Genomic DNA, 26,573 nt, shown 5'->3' with positions numbered 1-26,573 from the left:
ATATATGGGATTTTTTTCTTCATTTCACTCTGATGCTTCATTATTAATGTATAGAAATGCAGTGGATTTCTGTACATTGATTTTGTGTCCTGCAGCCTTACTGAATGCGTTTATCAGTTCTAGTAGTTTTTTGGTGGAGTCTTTAGGGTTTTCTATATATAGTATCATGTCATGTGCAAACAGTGAAAGTTTTACTTCTTCCTTACCAGTTTGAATTCCTTTTATTTCTTTTTCTTGTCTTATTGCTGTGGCTAGGACTTCAGTACTGTGCTGAATAAAAATGGTGACAGTAGACATCCTTGTCTCATTCCTGATCTTAGAGGAAAAGCTCTCAGCTTTTCATCATTGAGTATGATGTTGGCTGTATGTTTGTCATATATGGCCTTTATTATGTTGAAATATGTTCCCTCTTAACATATTTTGTTGAGGGTTTTTATCATGAATGGATGTTGTAGTATGTCACATGCTTTTTCTGCATCTGTTGAAATGATCATACGGTTTTTATCCTTTCTCTTATTGATATGATGTATCATGTTGATTGATTTATGAATATTGAATCACCCTTGCATCCCAGGAATAAATCCCAAGTGATTGTGGTGAATGATTTTTTTTAAAATGTATTGTTGAATTCAGTTTGCTAATATTTTGTTGAGGATTTTTGCATCTGTGGTCATCGGAGATATTAGCCTGCAGTTCTTTTCTTTTTGTGGTGTCTTTATCTGGTTTCGGTATCAGGGTAATGCCGACCTCATAGAATGAATTGGGAATTTTTCCTTCCTCTTCTATTTTTTGGAATAGTTTGAGAAGAATAAGTATTAACTCTTCGTTAAATGTTTGGTAGAATTCACCTGTGAGGCTATCTGATCCTGGACTTTTGTTTGTTGGGAGTTTTTTTAAAATTACTGATTCAATTTCATTGCTGGTAACTGGTCAGTTTAGATTGCGTATTTCTTCCTGCTTCAGTTTTGGTAGGTTATGTTTCTAGGAATTTATCCATTTCTTCTAGGTTTTCCAATTTGTTGATATCTAATTTTTCATAATATTCTCTCATAATTGTTTGTATTTCTGTGGTGTTGGTTGTTATTTCTTTTCTTTCATTTGTGATTTTATTTGAGTCCTTTTTTCTCTCTCTTTTTTTTTTTTTAAAGATTTTATTTATTTATTTGAGAGAGAGAGAATGAGAGACAGAGAGCACGAGAGGGAAGAGGATCAGAGGGAGAGGCAGACCCCCCACTGAGCAGGGAGCCCGATGTGGGACTCGATCCCGGGACTCCAGGATCATGACCTGAGCTGAAGGCAGTTGCTTAACCAACTGAGCCACCCAGGCGCCCCTCTCTCTCTCTTTTTGATGAGTCTGGGTAAAGATTTATGAATTTTGTTTCAAAGAACTAGCTCCTGTATCGATCTGTTCTGTTTATTTTTTATTTTTTTTAAGATTTTATTTATTTATTTGAGAGAGAGAGAATGAAAGAGAGAGAGAGCACATGAGAGGGGGGGAGGGTCAGAGGGCAAAGCAGACTCCCTGCTGAGCAGGGAGCCTGATGCGGGACTCGATCCAGGGACTCCAGGATCATGACCTGAGCTGAAGGCAGTCGCCTAACCAACTGAGCCACCTAGGTGCCCATGTTCTATTTTTTTTTTTTTAAGATTTTATTTATTTATTTGAGAGAGAGAGAATGAGAGACAGAGAGCAGGAGAGGGAGAAGGGTCAGAGGGAGAAGCAGACTCCCTGCTGAGCAGAGAGCCCGATGTGGGACTCGATCCTGGGACTCCAGGACCATGACCTGAGCCGAAGGCAGTCGCTTAGCCAACTGAGCCACCCAGGCGCCCTGTTCTTTTTTTTTTTTAATTTCTATCTTATTTCTGCTCTAATCTGTATTTTTTCCCTTCCTTCTGCTGGCTTGGGGTTTTGTTTGTTGTTCTTTTTCTAGTTCCTAGGTATAAGATTAGTTTGTTAAGGCATAGATTATTCTAAACCTCATCTTGGTCCTACAGCTGACACTGAGAAAACAAATGTGGCAGATTTGAATATCATCTTAAACAGGTTGATGGTAAGTTACATCATCTATTAGCTGGTACCTGGAGGGTATAATGAATAATTAAAATGTGAACTTCTCTCCCCTTTTCTCCCAGAGGCCATCTGTCTTCACTCCCATCTGTCCTCCCCTGAACACCCACAAAGTGGTCTTGATTTTCTTACAGCATGCGGTCTCCTGGAACCGAGCCAGCGCAGGGGAGATGCTTATTTGGTAGGACAACTAGTGGACATGAAGCCTCTCAGAATGAGGAAGGCATCCAGGGTGTCCCTGTTTCTGTGGAACGTGATCTGAAAAAGGAAAAGTATAGAAAGTCAGGCTTCCATGACAACCAATGTGCTCTGTGACCCTCATGGAGAGCCTCACTTGCCCCCCATTTCTCACCAGGAGATCTTGAAATAATCTGATTCCATTCTTGCAATAAATGTGTTTAAGGTCTATAATATGCCAGGCTCCGTGCTGGGGTGAGAGATGAATGAGTGTGGACCATCCGGGAGACAGATGCCGCTCTAGAAACGGCAATCCAGTGTGACTGTCGCTTGTGGTGGTTACCTAGCTCTGCACATAATGGGTTGGGCTTTGTCAAGCCGGCTGGTGTCCCCAGAGATGACAACAGCTGTTAATGAAGCCCACCCTCAGGTGCCGAGGTAGAGCCCCATGCTGCTAACTGTTAGGATGGTCTGGCACACCGTGATTGCTTGTTCTGAGGCAGATATGTGGATTACTTTCTAAATCAAAAAGTTAATTAGTTTTTCATTTGTTGGGTTGTCAGAGAAAACTGGAAAGTGCCCCTCTCTCCTCCTTGGTCTCATAATCTTGTGCAGGTAATGATGTTGAACAAGGTGGACTGATTGATGAGTCATTGACATTTAATCCTTCAGATGTGATTTCGTGTTTACTTGTGTTGTCACTTTGGTAGATTTGCCACAGCAGACAGCCTTAAACTCAGAGCCAACTTCTCTTTTTTAATTGTACATGAATAACCTTTAATACATAGCTTTAATACCTAGAATTTAAAATCCCTAAATCCTCATGTAATATTCTATTCATGCCTTACTTATAAAACCAAGAAAACTATCATCCAAATTATCTTAATTTCTGAAGGCCTAGGAAGTATCCTCATATTCGATTTTCTATCCGGTGCCTCATAATCACTATTAATACCTTTTCTCTTCAGAGTAGCACAGCTTTCTCCTGTACCAGTCACTCTCTGCTCCCCATCGGAAAGCACTGGGCTGAGTCGGCTGTTAGACTCAGCCTGTGGTTCTGAGACGTCCCCTAATTGATCCTGGCTGGCCTGTCTGGTCTCCCATCTTACAGATGGGTAAGCTAGAGTGGGAGGATCTGGGTGGCTCCTTCAAGGCTGCACTGGTGGGGCAGTTACTGATAAAATCAGGTCATTCAAGCCTTCTGCAGGCTGTGACGGTCTTGTTTCACATTGTCCCCTGTGGACATGAGAAGATTGATGTTCTTCAGAAGTGTGCCACGGAGACACTATTTGCAGGTTCATGATGATGTTTTGTTTTGTTTTGTTTTAAAAAGATGCCTTGTACCTTAATTGTACGGAGATTTCTTTGATATTTTTTCAAAATCATCCATACATGTTCTCCTCCTTCTGTCTGTATAAACTCTGTTCCTGTGTAAACACCAGTTTACTTACACTGATCAATTTTTGTTAGATAGGACATAGAAGGGACACAGAACTTGCTAAGGGTATCTCCATGGTTCAACCCCAGAGGGTCAGAGAAGGTCACCTCCTTTGTCTGTGTGGCCATGGCCAGCCCCATCCTTCCCTTTCTTGGTCTCCTGAGAAGGGCAAGTGAGGCCTCACCTGATAAGGTAGCATGTGGGCCGGGCTGGCTGAAGGTGGAAGGGCCCATGCCCTGTGCCCAACTTCCTCAGCTCCCTAAGCATTACTGAGGCTTAGTGCTGCGGGCTGCGCCCCTGCCCGCTTTCACACACCTTGAAGGCATTATGGCAGTCTACTAGAGAGGACACACATCTTTCTACCCTGTAGGGCTCCTGGGCATGTGACTCTGTTCTATGCAAGGTTCAGAGATGAGCTCTGACCCCTCGACTAAGTGGTATTTCTCAAGAGCCCGCACCTCCTTGTTTGGAGATTTCCTTGAGCACCTGCCATGGGTTCCACACGACTGCAGGAGGCAGCGGATGTTCAGATTATCCGCCCCCCACCCCGGCCCTGAAAATCCTATTGTTTGCTGGATACTTCAGGTTGGCTTTCAAAGTAGCCCTTGAGTTTAGGGTTAATCCCCTAATCCTCTTGTCATCTGGCTTTGAAGACCCAGACATGATGTGCTGGAAAATCTAACAATGCGGCCATTTTCCTCCTGCCTTTAACTGAACCATATAAATGAGATAAAGCGTACAAAGTGGTTGACTTGTGCTCAGTAAATGGGAGCCAGTAACGGCATACATGCTACATAAGGCATCACTTAGCTGTATTTTGTCAGGCCAAGTGAAGACTTTAATTGCAGAATGGTGTCTTGCTAGCAAAAATGAAAGTGGTTAAAGTTTTTAAAATTCAAATGAATAAATGAAAAACTGTAAGAAAGGTTGTTAAAGAAGCATTCGTTTTAAGAGCATCTCAGATATGAAAAACTTAGAATTTCGATGTCAGAATTTCAGTAATGATTAGTGCTAAATGTTAGCAAAGCTTTGATCTCAGCTGTACCAAATGGTTTATGAATCGAGCACGTGGACTTCCTTGTATAGCCTCTTCCCGCATTTGGGGCCTGAGGAACTCTGACGCAGGGGGCCTCTCCTGCTCCTGTGATGCTGGCCCGAGACACTGTGTGTCCTGGGCTCACTGTCAGGACATGGGCATGGGCAGAGGGCCGGCAGCTGGCCATCTCTGCAGACCGTGCCGGATCTGCCCCAGATCCGCATGTGCTTTGTGTGTGAGGACCTGGCCATGCTGAGCTCCACTCAGCTTGGTGCTTTCATGTCATCCTCTTCTTGGTCATGGATGTTTTTGATCCCCATCTTTCTAACCCGCAGAGCCAACATTTTCCCAGAAGCCACCAAATCCCATTCATTTTCTGAGTGACAGACTGAGGCTTTCCCTCTAAGCAAGGATAGTTGGCCACGTGGATGAGGAGGGGTGCCTTTGGTCTGTGGCTGTGCTCCACCAGCCTTTTTCTGAGCCTGACACACAGCCTGAGACCCCTGAGCATGGCCTACGGTGGACGTGACAATGATCCAGGGATGGATCCTCATTTATACTCTTGGAGCTGCTCTCAAACTGCTTTTTGGGAGCTGAGAATCTGTAATAGATTTCTGGATTATGAAAAATATTACTCAGCACTCACATTATATTGATTCAAAAATAAAGATTGTGCAGTTGAACTGCACAGTAAAATACAGCTTTTTGGAATGGTAATTTTTTACTTAAATTCTTCTCCATTATAGTGGAAGATAATGGATTCAGGAAGGGCACAATGAGGAATAAAGCTGTTGTATTGTATTGGTTAAATGACATTTAAAATGATTTGGCTGTCAAATTCATGGAAAGGTTATGAACAGTGAATGAAAAATCTAAAATTAATTCCCTACTTCAAGAAAGTGTGATTTATACCATAATAAAATTAGATTTTTAGTTAAAGAAATGTAGTCATTAAGTAATGCCCATGCACTAACTCTCATTTATAACCATCTGGTTTGAAGGTTCGGCAGCAAATATCTCTTCCTTAGGCAATGCATCCAAGGCCCCGGGGTCATTTATGCCAGTGAATTTTGTTCTGTACCACTCTCTGCGACAGTTTTTTGGGGGTTGGTTTCTCAAGAACTAAAGAGGCAGGTTGTTATTTAGCCTCTATAAGGGACGGAGCCGTTGAACTCATTTGCCTTCCCAGATGATCCCGTCCCCTCTCCGCCTTAGTCATCTCCGTTAACGGTGATAGCAGTGACGATGGCCACCACTGCCCACCACCTGCATGCTGCCCACCACGTGAAGCATGGTCCGGGCCTATTTTCACTTGGCCTGATCACCACCTCGACTCTATGAGGAAGGCACGGCGCCCGCCTTTGTTTTACAGAGGAGCGCACTGAGGCTTAGGCAGATGAAGGCGTTCACCCAGCGTGGCAGGGGCCCGGCTGGCAGCAATAAGCCAGGATCCAGCCCACATCCTCCGGCTTCGAGTCTCAACTCTTAATCCCTGTCATAGGTCCCCTGAGTCTTGGCTGAGCGTTTGCTCTGAGGCAGCAGAGTGTGCTGGTAGCTTTTCTGGGATTGACGTGTAGCCCTGACTTGGCCCCTTAGCACTGGTGTGATGGTGAGCACGCTGCCGCCTTTCCCTTCTCGAAACTTCCTCCTCTGCATATCAGGGAGTGTGATTTATGTCCTCTATTAAACAGACTCCTGATTGGTATGGTTGGGTACTTTGTTCTAGTTCATCTGTTAATTTTAATGGAAGCATATCAGATATACAGAAAGAGTACAAGCCTTACACGTGGAGCTCAATGGATTTTTACACGGTGGACGCACCCATGTGACCTCCATCAAGATCACAATTAAGAACATTCCCAGCACCCCGGAAACCACCTTCGTGTCCCCTCAGCCATTGTCCTCTCAAAGGTGACCACCAGTCTGCCACCGGAGATTGCTTTTCTTTGTTCCTGCACATTATAAAAACAAAATCCTACAAACTGTACCGTTCTCTGCTTTCTTTGGACGTGAAAGCTGAAATCCCATCTGTGAGGCTGACTTCGGTTACTGCTTCTGTTCCTTCTCAAAGCAGTGACGTTTCCCACCCAACGGCCATGCCCGCAGACATCTCTCCGTGCTTCCGGCCGTGGGCATCCTGGGCTCCCCGACTCTTGCCTGTTGCGGGCTGTGCCGCGATGCGCAGGCGCGGACGCTGTTTGATGCGCGCGCAGAGCAGCCGATGCCGGGCACTTCCGCAGAAGCGGAACTGCTGAGTCAGGAAAAAAGAATTCACACTGTTTTTTTTTTTTTTTTTTAAAAGGAACGTAATAGAGGGAATTGGTTGAACAGGTATTAAAGGATCAAAAAGGCAAAAAAGGACCCCCTGAGATAACGAAGAGTGCCGACAGCAGGGAGCCCCACTGAACTGACACACAGACCAGTGAGGAGAGTCCTGCTGGGGCTGGTTCCTCAAGACTACGAAACCACAGTTGCTCCGTGTCCTTGCACACATTTGATGTTACCGTTGTTGTTGTCTTAATTTTTTTTTTTTTTCCTGTGGTGTATAGCAGTATTACACTGTGGTTTTAACTTGTGAAGTTCCTTTCCAAGTCCTTAGCTCATTTTTCAAGTACATGATTGCATTTTATTTACTTACACAAGTATTTTCTATATTCTGCACGAGGGCTCTGTCAGCTCTGTGTGTTGTAAATACATTCCCCTGACGGCTTGACTCTTCCCTGTCTTAATCCTGTCTTCTAATGAAAGGAAGTCTTCATTTAATAAAGACCAGCCTATCATTCTTTTCCTTTATGGTGCTACCTTCCACATCCCATTTAAGAAATGTTCACTTGCTTAAAGGTCATGAAGATAATCTCTTAAGGTATCTTCTGGGGACGTAATTGTACCTTTCACGTTTACATCTGCAGTTCACCTGGAAGTGACTTTTATGTATGTTGCAAGGTAGGACGTCGAGGTTCATTTTTTTTTCCAAAAAATTTTATCCAATTGATTTAGCACCCTCTATTGAAAAAGCCATCCTTTCCCCATTCATACCTTTGTCATCCACTCAGAAACTGGGTATGTGTGATTTCCTGCTCAATTTCAAATTCTGTGTCCTTTCCTTCCTGTCTTCCTTCCTTCTGGTCCTCCCCTCTTCCATCCAACCTTCCTTCTATCCATCCTTCCTTCTATCCATCCTTCTATCCTCCCTCCCTCCCTCCTTGCCTGCCTGCCTTCCTTCCTTCCTTCCTTCCTTCCTTCCTTCCTCCCTTCCTCAGGCTTCTTAGGGATCCATCAAGTTTATTCATCTTTTCAAAGAACCAACTTTTGGCTTTAAATTTTTATGGTATATATTTCCCCCTATTTCATTGATTTCTGCTCCTATCATATTTGTTTCCTAATACTTTTTGCGGGCTTAAATTGTCCTTCTCCTAGTAGTTTTCAGAGACAGATGCTTAGGTCATCAATTTCTAGCGTTTATTGTTTTCTAACATATGCATTTCAGGTTGTATTTCCCTTGAAGCACTGCTTTATCCACATCCCACAATTTTTTTAAATGCTATAATTCACTTGTCCTTCATTCCAAAATACCTTATTTCTTTTGTGATTTTCTTTTGGAAATTATGTGATATACTCATATATAAATCCATGGGTCAAATATTGGGAGATTTTTCTCCATATCCTCCTGTTATTGACTTCTAATTTAATTTCACTCTAGTCACAAAACTATATTTGTTCTCTATATGATTTTAGTAATTTGAAACTTGCTGGAACTTCTTGATGGCTCAGCATATGGTCAGTTTTTATAAATGTTGAATGGACAGTTGAGGAGAATGTGTAGTGTGCAGTCATTGGTTGGTGTTTGATGTACATCTTTGTCATCAACCCGGAAACTGGATATGTGAGGTTTCCTGCTCAATTTCAAATTCTGTGTACATTTTCTTTGTTTCTTCCCTTCCCTTCTCTTCCCTTTTTCTTCCCTCCCCTCCTCTCCCCTTCTTTCCTTCCTTCTTCCCTTCTTTCTTTCCTCTCTTTCTTTCAGAGGTGGATGTACGTCAATTTTGCTAATGGTGAGGTTCAAATTTTGTAGATCCTTACTGATTTATTTCCTCTACTTATTCTGTCACTTAGTGACAGATGTTTCTTTAATTCTTGGACCATTATTGTAGATTTTTCCATTTCTTCTTTTAGTTTTGACTTTTTGATGTTTAAGCTATGTTATTGCTCTTCTACAAGTTTAGGATTGCTATGCATTCCTGTTAAATGGTCTTATTATTATGAACCATCCCTTTTTGTCACTAATAATAATTCTTGCCTTGGAGTCTACTTTATCTATACCAGCTTTCTCCTGGTAGGAATTAATAATGTTTATCTTGTCTCTCTTTTTACATTCAGCTTTTTTGTATCTTTTTATTTATGGTATGTCTCTTATAAGCAGCATATTATTGGATTTTGTTTTATCTAGTATGTCAGTCTTTGTATTGGATTATTTAGTCTCCTTTTATTTAAATGGAATTAAATCTAACACATGTTCTCTCTATTCTTTTTTTAAAATTTTATTTTATTTTGTTATCTTAGTCACCATACATTACATCATTAGCTTTTGATGTAGTATTCCATGATTCATTGTCTGCGTATAACACCCAGTGCTCCATTCAATATGTGCCCTCCTTAATACCCATCACTGGGCTAACCCATCCCCCATCCCCCTCTTCTCTAAAACCATCAGTTTGTTTCTCAGAGTCCATAGTCTCTCATGGTTCATCTCCCCCTCTGATTTCCCCCCCTTCATTATTCCCTTCCTACTGTCTTCTTTTTTTTTTTAAACATATAATGTATTATTTGATTCAGAGGAACAGGTCTGTTATTCATCAGTTTTACACAATTCACAGCGCTCACCTTAGCACATTCCCTCCCCAATGTCCATCACCCAGCCACCCCATCCCTCCCACTCCCATCACTCCAGCAACCCTCAGTTTGTTTCCTGAGATTAAGAATTCCTCATATCAGTGAGATCATATGATACCTGTCTTTCTCTGATTGACTTATTTCATTTAGCATAATACCCTCTAGTTCCATCCACATTGTTGCAAATGGCAAGATTTCGGGGTTTTTATGGCTGCATAATATTCCATTGTATATATATACCACATCTCCCTTATCCATTCATCTGTTGATGGACATCTTGGCTCTTTCCATAGTTTGGCTATTGTGGACATAGCTGCTATAAACATTGGAGTACATGTACCTCTTCGGATCACTACATTTGTATGTTTGGGGTAAATACCCAGTAGTGCAATTGCTGGGTTGTAGGGTAGCTCTATTTTCAACTTTTTGAGGAACCACCATACTGTTTTCCAGAGTGGCTGCACCAGCTTGCATTCCCACTAACAGTGTAGGAGGGTTCCCCTTTTTCCGCATCCTCACCAACATCTGTTGTTTCCTGCTTCTTAATTTTAGCCATTCTGACTGGTGTGAGGTGGTATCTCATTGAGGTTTTGATTTGGGTTTCCCTGATGCCGAGTGATGTTGAGCACTTTTTCATGTGTCTTTTGGCCATTTGGATGTCTTCTTTGCAGAAATGTCTGTTCATATCTTCTGCCCATTTCTTGATTGGATTATTTGTTCTTTGGGTGTTGAATTTGATAAGTTCTTTATAGATTTTGGATACTAGCCCTTTATCTGATATGTCATTTGCAAATATCTTCTCCCATTCTGTCGGTTGTCTTTTGGTTTTGTTGACTGTTTCCTTTGCTGTGCAAAAGCTTTTTATCTTGATGAGGTCCCAATAGTTCATTTTTGCCCTTGCTTCCCTTGCCTTTGGCGATGTATCTAGGAAGAAGCTGCTGCGGCTGAGGTCGAAGAGGTTGCTGCTTGTGTTCCCCTCAAGGATTTTGATGGATTCCTGTCTAACATTTAGGTCTTTCATCCATTTTGAGTCTATTTTTGTGTGTGGTGTAAGGAAATGGTCCAGTTTCATTCTTCTGCATGTGGCTGTCCAATTTTCCCAACACCATTTGTTGAAGAGACTGTCTTTTTTCCATTGGACATTCTTTCCTGCTTTGTCGAAGATGAGTTGACCATAGAGTTGAGGGTCCATTTCTGGACTCTCTATTCTGTTCCATTGATCTATGTGTCTGTTTTTGTGCCAGTACCATACTGTCTTGATGATGACAGCTTTGTAGTAGAGCTTGAAGTCTGGAATTGTGATGCCACCGGCTTTGCTTTTCTTTTTCATTATTCCTCTGGCTATTCGGGGTCTTTTCTGGTTCCATACAAATTTTAGGATTATTTGTTCCATTTCCTTGAAAAAAGTTGATGGTATTTTGATAGGGATTGCATTAAATGTGTAGATTGCTCTAGGTAGCATTGACATTTGCACAATATTTGTTCTTCTAATCCAAGCATGGAACGTTTTTCCATTTCTTTGTGTCTTCCTCAATTTCTTTCATGAGTATTCTATAGTTTTCTGAGTACAGATTCTTTGCCTCTTTGGTTAGATTTACTCCTAGGTATCTTATGGTTTTGGGTGCAATTGTAAATGGGATCAACTCCTTAATTTCTCTTTTTTTCTTTCTTGTTGTTGGTGTATAGGAATGCCATTGATTTCTGTGCATTGGTTTTATATCCTGCCACTTTACTGAATTCCTGTATGAGTTCTAGCAGTTTTTGGGTGGAGTCTTTTGGGTTTTCCACATAAAGTATCATATCATTTGCAAAAAGTGAGAGTTTGACGACTTCTTTGCTGATTCAGATATCTTTTATTTATTTCTGTTGTCTGATTGCTGTGGCTAGGACTTCTCATACTATGTTGAATAGCAGTGGTGATAGTGGACATCCCTGCTGTGTTTCTGACCTTTGGGGGAAAGCTCTCAATTTTTCCCCATTGAGAATGATATTTGCTGTGGGTTTTTCATAGATGGCTTTTATGATATTGAGGTATGTACCCTCTATCCCTACACTGTGAAGAGTTTTAATCAAGAAAGGGTGATGTACTTTGTCAAATGCCTTTTCTGCATCTATTGAGAGGATCATATGGTTGTTGTTCTTTCTTTTATTAATGTATTGTATCACACTGATTGATTTGCGGATGTTGAACCAACCTTACAGCCCAGGAATAAATCCCACTTAGTCGTGGTGACTAATCCTTTTAATGTACTGTTGGATCCTATTGGCTAGTATTTTGGTGAGAATTTTTGCAGCCATGTTCATCAGGGATGTTGATCTGTAATTCTCCTTTTTGGTGGGGTCTTTGTCTGGTTTGGAGATCAAGGTAATGCTGGCCTCATTGAAAGAGTTTGGAGGTTTTCCTTCCATTTCTATTTTTTGGAACAGTTTCAAAAGAATAGGCAATTTTTCTTTAAATGTAGAATTCTCTTGGGAAGCCATCTGGCCCTGGGCTCTTGTTTGTTGGGAGATTTTTGATTCTGACTGCTTCAATTTCCTTAGTGGTTATGGGTCTGTTCAGGTTTTCTATTTCTTCCTGGTTCAGTTTTGGTAGTTTATACATCTCTAGGAATGCATCCATTTCTTCCAGATTATCTAATTTGCTGGCATATTTTTGCTCATAATATGTTCTTATAATTGTTTGTATTTCATTGGTGTTGGTTGTGATCTCTCCTCTTTCATTCATGATTTTATTTATTTGGGTCATTTCTCTTTTCTTTTTGATAAGTCTGGCCAGGGGTTTATCAGTATTATTAATTCTTTCAAAGAACCAGCTCCTAGTTTCGTTGATCTGTTCTACTGTTCTTTTGGTTTCTATTTCATTGATTTCTGCTCTGATCTTTACTATTTCTCTTCTCCTGCTGGGTTTAGGCTTTATTTGCTGTTCTTTCTCCAGCTCCTTTGGTTGTAGGGTTAGGTTGTGCATTTGAGACCTTTCTTGTTTCTTGAGAAAGGCTTGTATTGCTATATACTTTTCTCTTAGGACTGCCTTTGCTGCATCCCAAAGATTTTGAACAGTTATGTTTTCATTTTCATTTGTTTCCATGAATTTTTTTAATTCTTTAATTCCCTGGTTGACCCATTCATTCTTTAGTAGGAAGCTCTTTAGCCTCCATGTGTTTGAGTTCTTTCTGACTTTCCTCTTGTGGTCGAGTTCTAGTTTCAAAGCATTGTGGTCCGAAAATATGCAGGGAATGATCCCAATCTTTTCGTACTGGTTGAGACCTGATTTGTGGCCTAGGATGTGGTCTATTCTGGAGAATGTTCCATGGGCACTAGAGAAGAATGTGTATTCCGTTGCTTTGGGATGGAATGTTCTGAATATATCTGTGAAGTCTATTTGGCCCAGTGTGTCATTTAAAGCCTTTATTTCCTTGTTGATCTTTTGCTTAGATGATCTGTCCATTTCAGTGATGGGGGTGTTAAAGTCCCCTACTATTATTGTATTGTTGTCAATGTGTTTCTTTGATTTTGTTATTAATTGGCTTATATAATTGGCTGCTTCCATGTTAGGGGCATAGATATTTAAAATTGTTAGATCTTCTTGTTGGATAGAACTTTTAAGTATGATATTGTGTCCTTCCTCATCTCTTATTATAGTCTTTGGTTTAAAATCTAATTTGTCTGATAAAAGGATTGCCACCCCAGCTTTCTTTTGATATCCACTAGCACGGTAAATGGTTTTCCACCCCCTCACTTTAAATCTGGAGGTGTCTTTGGGTCTAAAAATTAGTTTCTTTCAGGCAGCATATTGGTGGGTCTTGTTTTTTTATCCAATCTGATACCCTGTGTCTTTTGATTGGGGCATTTAGCCCATTTACATTCAGGGTAACTATTGAAAGATATGAATTTAGTGCCAGTGTATTGCCTGTCGCTGTTACTGTATATTGTCTCTATTCCTTTCTGGTCTATGTTACTTTTAGGCTCTCTCTTTACTTAGAGGACCCCTTTCAATATTTCTTGTAGGGCTTGGTTAGTGTTCACAAATTCTTTTAGTTTTTGTTTGTCCTAGAAGCTTTTTATCTCTCCTTCTATTTTCAATAACAGCCTAGCTGGATATAGTTTCCTTGGCTGCATATTTTCCTTGTTTAGTGCCCTGAATATATCATGCCAGTCCTTTTTACCCTGCCAGGTCTCTGTGGATAGGTCTGCTGCCTATCTAATGTTTCTACCATTGTAGGTTACAGACCTCTTGTCCCAAACTGCTTTCAGGATTTTCTCTTTGTCTCTGAGACTTGTAAGTTTTACTATGAGATGTCAGGGTGTTGACCTATTTTTATTGATTTTGAGGGGGGTTCTCTGTGCCTCCTGGATTTTGATGCCTGTTTTCTTCCCCAGATTAGGGAAGTTCTCTGCTATAATTTGCTTCAATATACCTTCTGCCCCTCTCTCTCTTTCTTCTTCTTCTGGGGATCCCAATAATTCTAATACTGTTTCATCTTATGGTATCACTTATCTCTCAAATTCTGCCCTTGTGATCCAGTAGTTGTTTAGCTCTCTTTTTCTCAGCGTCTTCTCCATCATTTGGTCTTCTATATCACTGATTCTCTCTTATGCCTCATTTATCCTAGCAGTTAGAGCCTCCATTTTTTATTGCACCTTATTAATAGCCTCTTTGATTTGGACTTGGTTAGATTTTAGTTCTTTTATTTCTCCAGAAAAGGATTCTCTAGTATCCTCTATGCTTTTTTCAAGCCCAGCTAGTATCTTTATAATTGTCATTCTGAACTCTGGTTCCAACATCTTACTAATGTCCATATTGATTAGGTCCCTGGCAGTTGGTACTGCCTCTTGTTCTTTCTTTTGAGATGAGTTTTTCCATCTTGTCATTTGGTCCAGAGAAGAATAGATGAATGAGAGAACAAAATGCTAACAGGGAAACAACGACCCAGAAAAATATACACTAAAACAAATCAGAAGAGACCCAAAACCAGGGGGAAAAGAAAGGGAAAGAAGGAAAAAAAAAAAAAAGAATATGATCAGGCTGGTGAATAGATCAGAGCCACACACTAGATTTTGGGTGTATTTTGGTCTGTAAGAAGAAACTGCCTCCCAGAATTTTAAAGAAAGAAAAACTTATATATGTACAAAAATAAGGGATGATGATAAAGGGATGGAATATGACTGTAAAGATGAAAATTATGAAAGATTTTATAAAAGGAATTGATAAGATAGGAAGTTGGTTGAAAAAAGAAATTAAAAAAAAAAAAGGGAGAGAATGTGATCAGGCAGGAGACTAGAACAAAGCCATACACTAGAGATTTAGGGTATATTTTGGTCTGTTAGGAGAAACTGTATCCCAAAATTTTAAAGAGAGAACAACTTATATATATACAAAAAATAAGGTTAACTACAACGAAGGGATAGAATATGACTCTAAAAATGAAAATTAAAAATTTTTAAAAAAGGGATTGATAAGATGTTGGTTGAAAAAGGGGAAAAGAAAAATTCAAAAAGAATAGAAAAAGAAAAAAATAAAGAAAATTTAAAAAATTAACTTTGAAAGACTAAAGAATCATGGGGAAAAAGCCATGAATTCTCTGTGCTGTATTCCCCTAGCGCTGGAGTTCTGCCATTCTCATTGATCGGTAAACTTGGTCTTGGCTGGCTGTTCTCGCTGATCTTCTGGGGGAGGGGCCTGTTGCCGTGGTTCCCAAATGTCTTTGCCGGAGGCGGAATCGCCCCGTCCTTGCTGGTCCGGGCTAAGTAATCTGCTCGGGTTTGCTCTCGGGAGCTTTTGTTCCCTGTGAGCTTTCAGTACAGCTTTGGAGGACAAGAGTGAAAATGGCGGCCTCCCAATCTCTGCCCCAGAGGAGCTGAGAACTCAGGGCCCCGCTCCTCAGTGCACCCCCAGAGAAAAGCAGTCAGTCACTCCCGTCTCCCCAGTCTCCAGCCACACTCCATGCTCACCCAGCCTGTGACCGCACGTTTCTATCTCTGGCACCCGACCCTGGGTGGAGTCTCCAAACCCAGCAGATCCCTGCGGTGCGCTCCTGCGCTGCTCCTCCTGGGGGAGGAAGGGGAGTCTCCCCAGATCTGCTGCTTGTTGGGTCCCTGCTGGAGGAGCAGTGGCCCGACTGTGCCCCGGATCACGGTTTATGGCAACCCCGAGCTGAGAGCCCGCTCCTCGGCTCCGTCTCTGCAGCTGGCTTCCCTGCTTCGATACCTGGGAGCTCTGCCGCACTCAGGCACCCCTGGTCTTTCTGTGACCCCGAGGGTCCTGAGACCACACTGTCCCGTGAGGTTTTCACCCCCGCTTGGCCACTGGAGTGACGTCCCTCAGTGGAGCAGACTCTAAAAGTTCCAATTTTGTGCTCCGTGGCTCTATCACTTGCCAGAAGCGGCCGATGGAGGCCCCCTCCCCCACCGTCTATCCTCCCGAATATCGCCTCGGATTCACTTGTCCGCACATCCTACCTTCTAGAAAGTGGTCGCTTTTCTGTTCAGAGAGTTGTTGCTATTCTTTTCTTTGATTTCCTGTTGAGTTCGTAGGTGTTCAGAATGGTTTGGTAACTGTTGAGCTGAATTCCTGGGACCAGATGAAATTTAGGTCTCCTACTCCTCTGCTATTCTCTCTATTCTTTATTCTTTTTTCCTATCCTTTCTTGTCTTCCTTTGGATCAGTCAGGTTTTTTGTTGTCCAACTCCTTTGGTCTCATAATACTAATTTAACCACTTTCTAAACAGTAAAAAGCCATTCTGATACTTCTGTTCCATTTGACTTCCTGACCTTTTGTGATCATATTGTCATGTATTTTTCTACAAATTTTATTACCTTAAAGGGCATTATTGTTGTACTAAGCAGACAAAAATAGATTTATTCCTTTTTAACCCTTACTAATGCTCTTTATTCCTTCTTGCAAAAATATGCATTCATCTGAAAAATTTCCTTTTGTCCAGAGTGTTCCCTTGTGTTGCTCTTAGTGGTAATCTGCGGCAGTATATTCTTTCCATTTTTGTTTATCTAGATAAATCTTTATTTTGCCCTATGTATACCCATATTTTCACTGGGGATAGAATTCTAGTTTTCAGAATTGTGAAGATTTTCATTATTTGCATTTCCTTTATTGGTTCCATGATTATTTTCTCCTGCAAAATCATCTGTGGTCTTATTGCTCTTTTGTGGATGATAAGTCCTTTCCATCCCCACCACCCACCCGCTGCCTGGTTTTGAGATTTTCTTTTTGTCTTTGAATATTTGACTATTTTTCTATGAGTACCTAGCATTGGTTTTCTTTGTGTTTGTCTTGCTTGGGGTTTATAGAGATTGCTAAATCTTTGGCTTGATGTTTTTCATAAATTTCAGAAAATCCCCAATTGACATCTCTTCAGGTATTTATTCTGCCTAATTTCCTCTGTCTTTTCACTTTGAAACTTAAATTACATGCTTGTTGGATATTTTCCCCATGTCCTCTAATGTCTCTTATATGCTCTTCTTTATTTTTCCACTCTTTATTTTCTCCTTTCAGATCTTCAGTCTGTTTATTTTCTGGTGATCTAGCTTCCAGCTTACGATTCTTCTCTTTAGTTGTGTTTAATCTTCTGTTAAATCCATCTGTTGAATTCTTTGTTGTTTAACTTTTAGTTCTAGAATTTTCACTTGATTCCTTTTTAATTGATTGTGATTTGTGATGAAATTCAGCATCTTTTATTTTCCTGAACAAATTAGTCATCATTATTCTAGAGCCTGTGTTTGATAATTCTAAAGTCTGGATAAAGTGTGGGTCTCTCTCTGTTGTATTTTTAATTGGATTTTAGTCATTTGATCTCATTTCCTGCCATACCTAGTAATTGTGGTTTGGGTGTTGGACATTATGTATGAAAAATTGTGAAGCCTGTGGATAATTTTGTCTTCCAGAGAGGATTTACTTCTCTTTGTTAGACATAGAATACTGGCAGATCATCTTGATCTGCTAGGAATAGAAATTGGTGGAGAGTAAATGATCTCAACGAAAAGTCAGCTGCATTTACCAGGGCCACTTTTTCTTGGCAAGCCTAATTTTTGTCTCCCTAGCACCATGATAAGTACCAAAATCTATACTTAGTTTTTCAGCTGATTTGAGACTAATTTTTTGCTTATTTCTCATCCTCTTGTCCTTTATATGTGCAGCTCAGACACAATTATATTAACTCAAGAGGAAGCTGGGTGCAGATTATTGGTCTCATTTCTTTCTGGTTTCCTTTTCCAGGATTTCAGACTCTCAGTTCTAGCTGCTTTGGTAGCCCCAATTCTGGTATCTCCCAATTCAGTGAAACTTCTTTCAGCTCTAAAGCATTACTTTTTGTTTGACTTCAATGCAGAACAGCCAATGCCCTAAGGGGAAAATTAGCACCTCAGTGGACTTTTCTGCTCTCTGAATATTGACTCTTCAAGTTCTGGCTGTATTTGTTTCTCTGATATGCCCTCAAAAACTTTTTTTTTAAATCCAACTTTTATAGTTGTTTTTAGCAGAAGGATTGGTCTAATGCAAGTTCTTCTTTCATAGCCTGAAGTAGAAGTGTCTCTCATCTGATTTCACACTATGTCATGAATTAAGTAGAGATGTGCATAAGCTTTGTTATGTGCATAGACTTTGAAATTTGAATCCCAGCTGGTCACTGACCAATATGTGAGAACTTGGATAAGCTTACCCTTTTTGACCTTTTATTTCCTCACCTTTTAATCAATATGTGAGAAATGAAGTTGAAGAGACCTTTGACGATCGTTTAATTCCACTTAATTAAACTATTTCAGAGTACAGTAAAAGGAAAACTTCTGAATTCATTATATGAAGCTGGTATCATTTTAATTTCCAAGTCTGAGGAAAAACGGCACCTAAAAATAATAGAGCAATCTCATTTATGAATATTAATGCAAAAAAATATATTTAAAATAATAACAAACAGAATCCATCAATATTTTTTAAGAAGTGCATCATGATTAAGAAATGCTTATTCCAGAAATACAGAGATAGGTGAATACCATGAATTCTACTAGAGCTAAGGAGAAAAACAATCATGATAATCTCTCTAAATTCAGACAAAGTATTTGCTAAAATTCAACACACATTTTATTTTTTATTCAACAAATATGCATTGAGCAGCTGCTCTCTTATAGCACTGAGGATAGCACTGAAGATGCAAGAATGAAGAAGATACTGGCGCCATCCCAACTCACATTCCAGTGGAGGGAAACAGTCAATAAATAAACAAGTAAAAGGACAAACTAGAACATCCATTTATTTCAAAGACTCAATAAAATGTGCATGGATTTCATTAATGTGATAAACATACCTTGGGCCAAAAGCCAGCATTTTGTTTCCCTTTAATAGGGAAACACTAAAGTTTTCTTCTTAAAGTCAGAAATAAGACCATATGCCCATGGACACACCAAATTTCCACAACATTTAACATTAGATTGAGGAATTAGCTGAAGCAATAAGACAAGAGGAAGAGATGAGAGACCTAAGAATTAGAAAGAAAGAGATAAAATCATAGCTATTTGAAGATTACATCAGTATATAAAAGGAAACCCCCAAAGAATCAATGGAATAACTATTACAAACAATAAGAAATTTAGTCAAGTGGCTGGTTCAAAATCCATATATAAAAATCATTTGCACTCATACATACAAATAAAAAGCAGTTAGAAGATAAAATGAAAGAGAAATTCTATTTATGATAACAAAAGATATACAGAAAGGAAATATTCAGAATACATACAGGAAAATTATAAAATACTCTTGAAAGAAATAAAAGTAGACTTGAACAAATGATGAAAAATACCATGTTGTTAGGTGAGAAGATACAACATTGTGCAGATGTCAGCTTTCCTAAATTTCTAAGTTTTGTACAGTTGCAATAAGACATCCCTAAAGTCTTCTTCTTGAGGTGTGCAAGTTGCTACGCTGCTTATGAATTTCCCCTGCTTCAAAAATACTAGTTGCTTCCATGGATGTGGTACCAGCCCCTGCAGCAGAGAGCTGAGGAGCAGTGTGGGAGGGGCTGGCCTTGCAGCTTACATAGCTCTCATAACACTGAGTGCTCTCCATGGTCCCTCTTCTGAACCCTGACCTGGTGAGTACTCCTTCAGGAGCCAGCATTCTAGAAGCTCATTTGGTTAACTGTGCTGTGCTGATGGGCTGCAGGCCTATAGCATGTGTCTTCCATTGGTTTCCACTTGGGCTTTTGACTCATTACAGGTGGCAGTCAGAGAATGTAATTTGGGGAAGGGGGATGCACTTTTTAAGTACCTCCTCAGTTTCATCCCTCATATTGCCTCTGCTTTCTGACCCCAAAGGATACTAGACAAGAATACTAAGGTGTGAAAGACAATGCCATTTGCTACAAAAGTGGTGGTGCTGAATGGTCTTCTTTTTCATCATGGCAAGAAGTTGGCCCAAGTTAGGTATTTTATTTTCTCCTCTTTGGTTGTTAGCATGGCTTTTTCAACTTTTTCTCAGTATTAGACTTTGTATCCTAAAGTGGTTATTTATGATGAATCGTAGGTACTTTTTACTCGTTGTGAATCCACAGTATATGTTTCCAGCCTTTCCCTGCTTCCTGCGCATACCCTGTTCTCTCTCCTCACCCTGTCTTTTCTTAAGCCTTTCTCTCTTCCTGGTGTACGCTCCCTCCCTTACTCCTGTCTGAAAGCCTGCCCATTCTTCAGTGCTATTTCAGAGGTTCTTTTAAAAACCCTTTTCTTTATGTATCCGCCTGAATATGAATATACTGGTATTTTTCAAGGTAAAACTACCCCTTTACTTCTCAGTAATTTGTGTTTCTTCTGTAGCCTCCTGTTCAACTATGAATGTTTTCTTTTTTCTTTTTTTCAGCTATGAATATTTTCAATATAGGAATTCTGTCTGTTTTGCTTATATAACTTCTCAAACACTTTGCTTATTGCCCTGCACAAGCAGGAAGATGGAATTGAATTTTAAAAAAAATACCCAAGGGCTTAATTTAGTCCAATGGCAGGGACTGGCTGTCCAAATTGTCTGTAAGATCCCACCCTTTAGAAACTACTGAGTTGAGTACAGTCAATCACCAGATCATGCCAATGACCCACTCAGGAGCAATGGTGGTCTTCATTATGGCACCACAAATCATAACCTGCTGCAGGTCAGATAATTCTGACTCCTGACTGCTTGTGTTTTTTCCAAGCACTATAGCACCTACAGTCTAGGTGGAAGATGTGGTATCAGTCGGGGCTAGGGTCTTCCTTAACACTTGGTACCAGTCCAGATTCCACATGAGGAAGACCATGAGAGTTGTCTCTGTTCATTAAAAACTGAATGATTGGGGCACCTGGGTGGCACAGTCATTGAAGTGTCCGACTCTTGATTTCGGCTCAGGTCATGATCTCAGGGTTGTGAGATTGAGTCCCGAGTCAGGCTCCCTACCAGGCATGGAGCCTGCTTAAGATTCTCTTTCTCCCTTTCCCTCTGGCCCTCCCCACCTCACTCTCTTTAAAAAAAAAAACAAACTTGAATGATTAATAATATATTTTTTGATTAAGCCCCCAAAGCGACAAGTTTTTTTATCTTTACTGGTGTGTGTGTGTGTGTGTGTGTGTGTGTGTTGGGCCTTTAGTAGACCCAACATTGCTGAATGTCATATTCTTATGAAAGTGTTCATCTTTTTTGTGAATAAATGGCTAGCAGAGGTGAGATATTTGCAAGTATCTGTACATATGAATTATTCTTCAAAAACCCAAAGTCTTTCTTTTCTTGCAGGAGTCCAGAAGCTTTGAAGTCACAAGAAGAGAAGGTAGGGAAAATGCATTCATATCCATTTCGTTCTCAGTGTTGACATTTTGGAAGTAGTTTGTTGAAGCTAAGATGAACTTCAGACTGTAGGCAGCCTTTTCTTTGAAATTTCATGTGGCCTTTTCTGGGTGCTGACTATTTGGTACTTGCCTCAAAGGACTGTAAGAATTGAAAGCTAGGACTGCTTGAGAGAACTATGTCTTCTACTTTTGACTACCCGAAGTGGGGTCTGGGGACCTCACTTCTTCATGATCATGTTTGTGGTCTTGAGAGAAGCCTCATTTATTAGTGGAGTTTGAAGTAATTATTTGGTTTCATCCAGCAAAAACAACATCAATAAAAAATGGTTTATGGTTTGAAGTATTTCAATAACTGGGAGAAGATGCCACTGTGAAAAATATTTGTGATTAGATTTTTACAGCTTTGGCTAAGCTGAAATAGAAATAACCAGTTAATGTCCCTTTTGCAACAATTCCATTATGTTCATTTCCCCCGCTGGTTCCTCTAGCATGTTTGTTTTTCGGTTTCTGAGGTAAGTATGCATGGGTGGCGATTTCTGAAACCTTTCCTTAGAAATTGAAGTTTCCCTTACTTTCAGCAATACCTACTGTCGAATAAGATGTCTTTTCTTTGGTTTGGGGATTCTTTGCAAATCATCTCTTTATTGCAGGACTAGGAGGAGGAAGTCGGGAATCAAAGTGAGTTCTTGGTCTAGGGTCCGGCCTTTGGTTTCAGCCTTAATGACAAACTTCTCTGTAGCGTCGTCTCCAGAAAGAGTGGTGATCTAAAGGTGTGAGCAAATTCCACATTGACCTCTAAATGTAATACATCCTTGGCTCCTGATTAATTCTTCTTTTAAGCACTGCAATGAAAGACCTAGAGTAGCCATGTTATCAAATTATGTTTCTAGAGCTTGGAGACCTAAGTCTTGCATACTGTTTGTATTGCTAAACCAATCCCCTTGGTTGTTTGCTGCTACCCATGGGGCTGAAACCCTGGTTTCAGAGGAGCTGGGTATCTGGCTTTAGGATAAACTCTGTGGTTTCCATTCCCATTTGCCATTGTCTCTGGTTTTGGGCTCAGCATCTCCTGAACTGCATCTGTAGGGTAAGCTGCATTGTGTCGATTTCAAAACCAAATGAAATTGGATGGATATGGGTAGAGCCAGGAGGCCATGTTTCTTATTGATGACCGTGTAAATTGGAAAGAAATAGCCTTAAGCAGAAAAGTCAGCATGAAACTTGGTTTTGAGTATTATTTAATTCATGTCAGTAGCCCCGAGAATGAATATTTAGAATTAATTTGCGTTATGGAATCATATATAAACCTAACCTATGGAATCACATATAAACCTATGGAAAGGTCTCTAAATAGTAAGGCTGGGGTCTGAGAGAATCATGTGTATTTTTGCTCAGAGACCTTAAAAGGCTGGATTGGACCTCCGGCTCCAAATCCACTGAAGACTGACATTGTTGGAGGATGAGCAAAGGTGTGGTTGAGTTATGCTCTGCTCACCCATAACCTTCTCCTCTTTGGAAGTAGCAGCTCTCACAACTGGCTGACTGGGAGTGCATGCTTTGAGTTTGTACCAGCAAATTTGTGCTGACAGCCCATAAACTTTTTCCCCCCGCATTGTGAACTGATGTCTTTCTTGCTTATTTCTGTCAAAGTTGAGTGTTTGAGAGTTCCTGAAATAGCTTAGTGCCTTAATGTCAGTGCTTATAACATGGCAAGAAGGAAGGAAGGAGGAGTGGGACCTTACAGGTTGGTTCCAAGTATTTTCAGGCCTGAGAATTCACTTGCTTGAATGGCCAGGTTGTTAATCTTCTCCAGAAGAGTGTACAAGTGTAAAAATAATAGAAATGCTCTAAATATTTTAATAAACGATTATTCCTACAGACAAAAATAAGACATTATTGTCTCTCAACGAACACTTAGGGTTATTTTACAGTTGGAAATGAAAGAGGAGCAAATAAGTAATACTGAATTTTTCTGCTCAGTTTACCAGGCCCAGGAGATTTTGGAGAGGTCTGGAGGAGGTAGCCTCTGGGTCACACAATCCAAGATGTCTTCCTGTTTTTTGTTTTCATACTACATCTGACTGAGGAGTATCTTCTGTATCCCAGGTTCAGTGGTACAAATGGATGACCAGCCACAAGTTCATACTACGTGACTTTTGGAAACTGTTGACTAAGTCTGTGAAGTGAGAAGTGAGAGGGACTAAAATTAACAGTGGGAATGGAGTCCAGGATAAATCACAGTGGGGTTGGAGATTGTAAAGGTGACTCAAATGTACCCTGTGCCTTGGACCTGCTCTCTGCCTTATTTCCAGCCTTGGATCTAGTTTTGTCATGATTTGCAGATTGTGGCCCACTTTCTTGTTCCTAGCTTTAAATCATACTGTTCATGTACCCTGAATGCTCTTTGTTCCTAATCTTTATTAAATGCCACCTCTCCCTCATACCTCCCAATTCTTTCTTAACGTGTTTAGCTTACCCTACCTTATTTTGGAGTTAAGGCATCCTATCAGGTAATTTCCTAAGAACAGAGAACCTCCCCTCATTCATTCCAGATTCTTCATGGCCCTAGTCCAAGGCTCTAGTTGCTCAACAATTGTTTTCTGAATTGAGTGCAAGCTATGCATTGCTAAATGTGGTTTGTCTTTTTACTCTGATTCTGTTCCAGTGATAGACAAGTGAGGCACTGAGTGCCTTGGCTCTAGAAAGGCACTTTTTAAGGAGTGTTCTGTGGATATCCATTGGATATTCCTAACTGATCGAAGTGCTCCATGTTCAGAGAAGCTTCATGTGTCCCCCCAAAAGATATGTTGATATCCCAATGCAGAACCTGTGAATGTGACCTTATTTGGAAATCATGTCTTGGCAGATGTGTAATCAAGTTAAGATGAGATTATCCAGGTTTTTAGGAGGGGCTGTAATCCAATAAGTAATAGCAGAAGAGGAGAACACAGGAGAGCGGAGAGCGCCCTGTGATGATGGAGTAGAGAGGGGAGTGATGGATCTATGAGCCAGGGAATGCCAGCATCCCTGGCAACCACCAGAAGCTAGGAAGAATCCTCTAAAGCCCTCAGAGGGAGCATGGCTTTGCCAACAGCTTGATTTCTGACCTCTGACCTCTGACCTCCAGAACTGTGAGAAAATAAATTTCTCTTGTTTTAAACCACCCAGTTTGTGGAACTTTATTGTAGCAGCCCTAGGAAAATGATACACTTGGCTGATGCTGGACTCAATATTGAGCTAGTTGTTGAGACTTTTACTGCAGAACCCCTTAGACCTTTAAGATGCTAAATATGACTCTCAAAAGGGGGTGTAATATGCAGCATTTTCCAAATTTAGTTTCCCATGGCATCTTAATTTTGTTGTGTTTGATCATCTCGAGGCTGGCATTCCATGCAGTGTCCTTTGCAAGTCCTGCTCTAGAGAGTTCAGGCAGAGGGAGTGCTCCCTCAGTGCTCAGGATGAGCCTATGACTCGGTACCAGTAACTTCCAAGGGCTTTGCATGGACAGAATGGTGATGTGGTGATAATGAGAGTAACTTCTCAGTTCTCAACTTTTCAGAGAGCATTTACATTCTTTCCCTCCTGTGACCCTCAGCAACCCATGACAGGAGGAGAGCAGAGAGCACCTTACACATGAGACTCCTTCCTTCCTTCCCATGCTGATTTGTGGGAACAAGGACTCCCTCTGGACCAATGTCCCTTTCGTGCACTGATCCTCTCTTGTGTACGTTCTTCTGCACGTTCATGCCCACTGCCAAGGCTAGAGAGCTAAGAGGGACTCTTGGAAGAAAACTGTCTAGGGGTCATTTGATTCCAAGTTAGATTAAGGCTAGGGCTCTCAGGGGAACCTGGAGGGAAATATGCCATACCAGTAGGTGTGGCAGGACTGCAGGACTGGTAGGAAGCCTTCTGGGAGGGGCACGTGCCTGCCCGGCTGACCAAGCCCTTCTTCCCTCAGTGCAGTCCTATGTTGTCCTTGTGCCCTGGGGGGCACTTGTGCTAGCTGCGTGGGGAAGGAGAGATGGTTGCATCTTCATCTGCTTTCCATTGCATGCGTTTTTATACCTCCCTCTAGACATCTTCAGTTTAATTTCAACTTTTTCTAAGGCTTCAGCCAAAGATGCCAACCTCACCTCTCCAAGACACTCCCGTGTCCACTCTGAGGGCTGGTGCTGATTGTGGCTGCCAGAATTCATCTGCTCAAACCAGTCCTTTTCTCTAACTGATTCCATCACCCTGAATTACAGCCATGAGAGAACACTTGAGTGAGCTGAGCAAGTGGCCAGGATAATTCAGCCCTTGTCAGCCATCTCTTAGGAACATGGGGTGCGCTAGAAACTATTCCAGATGTCTGCGATTGCATTATGATTAGAGGCTGTGAGTTTTGGGGTGGGTACCGATGTCCTGTTGCATGATCCACCCTCCCAGGGATGGCTCACTCACATGTTCTAGTCCAGACCAGCCTGGCCTGGCTTCTGGCAGGATGTGAGGGAGACCTGAGAGCGGGAATGCTGCTGTCTTCCCAGAAAAAGAATGAGGGAGTGACAGTCACACAGCCAGGGTAGCTCTGACTCCTTAGCAAACCTACTGAACAAACATGACCTGCCAGTCCCCTGCGGTGTGACTAGAGCCTCCCTTTCTGAAAACCTTTGGAATTAGCCCTTAATTGGCAGCTGCCTCTCATAGCCCCTTTATAGTTCTCTGCATCTGGGTGAACTTCGGCTATCAAGAATTGCATTCTATTTACCATTAATTCTGATTTTGTTTAGCAGATGTTTTCTGGCTCTCTCAGTTGCCTGCATAATCTGTCTTGGTATAATGTGAAGTGGCTGACTCCCTTCCATAAAACAGATGAATAAACTCTTAGCTTCTTTTGAGGTAACTTCTTTAATGGCTGCAGATACAGGGAATTTAGAAGGGAGCCATCCAAATTTGGCAGTGCCTGGGGTAATAGGTCCTTTTCAAATCAAGACTGCCATCTGGACAAAGAGATGAAGTTTCCTTCCCCATTCCACCCTCACTCACTCACGTACAGGGGAGCTTGCTGGTTCTCTCCTACAGTCCCTGGGCCTCAAAAAGGTAAGAGTGACATCTGTCTCTTTCTACTTCTAGCGCCACAGAAATTGGCCCTTTCTGGGTAGTGCTGCCATTTTTC

General features: G+C 41.0%; 1 protein-coding gene across 1 annotated transcript in view; it reads left to right on the top strand.

Annotated features, from left to right (window-relative positions):
• Positions 1 to 26,573, top strand: part of FSTL4 (follistatin like 4) — a 542,960-nt gene that overhangs the window by 177,995 nt on the left and 338,392 nt on the right. Inside the window, exon 3 of the mRNA XM_035014126.1 lies at positions 21,366 to 21,399. Coding sequence (XP_034870017.1) covers positions 21,366 to 21,399 — 34 coding nt within the window. The remainder of the gene's footprint in view (positions 1 to 21,365; positions 21,400 to 26,573) is intronic.

This window comes from Mirounga leonina, unplaced genomic scaffold (assembly GCF_011800145.1).
Source record: "Mirounga leonina isolate KUSES-001 unplaced genomic scaffold, KU_Mleo_1.0 Mir_168, whole genome shotgun sequence".
Taxonomy (NCBI): domain Eukaryota; kingdom Metazoa; phylum Chordata; class Mammalia; order Carnivora; family Phocidae; genus Mirounga; species Mirounga leonina.
Note: the sequence above shows the minus strand (reverse complement) of the source record. Positions and strands in the feature narration are given on the sequence as shown.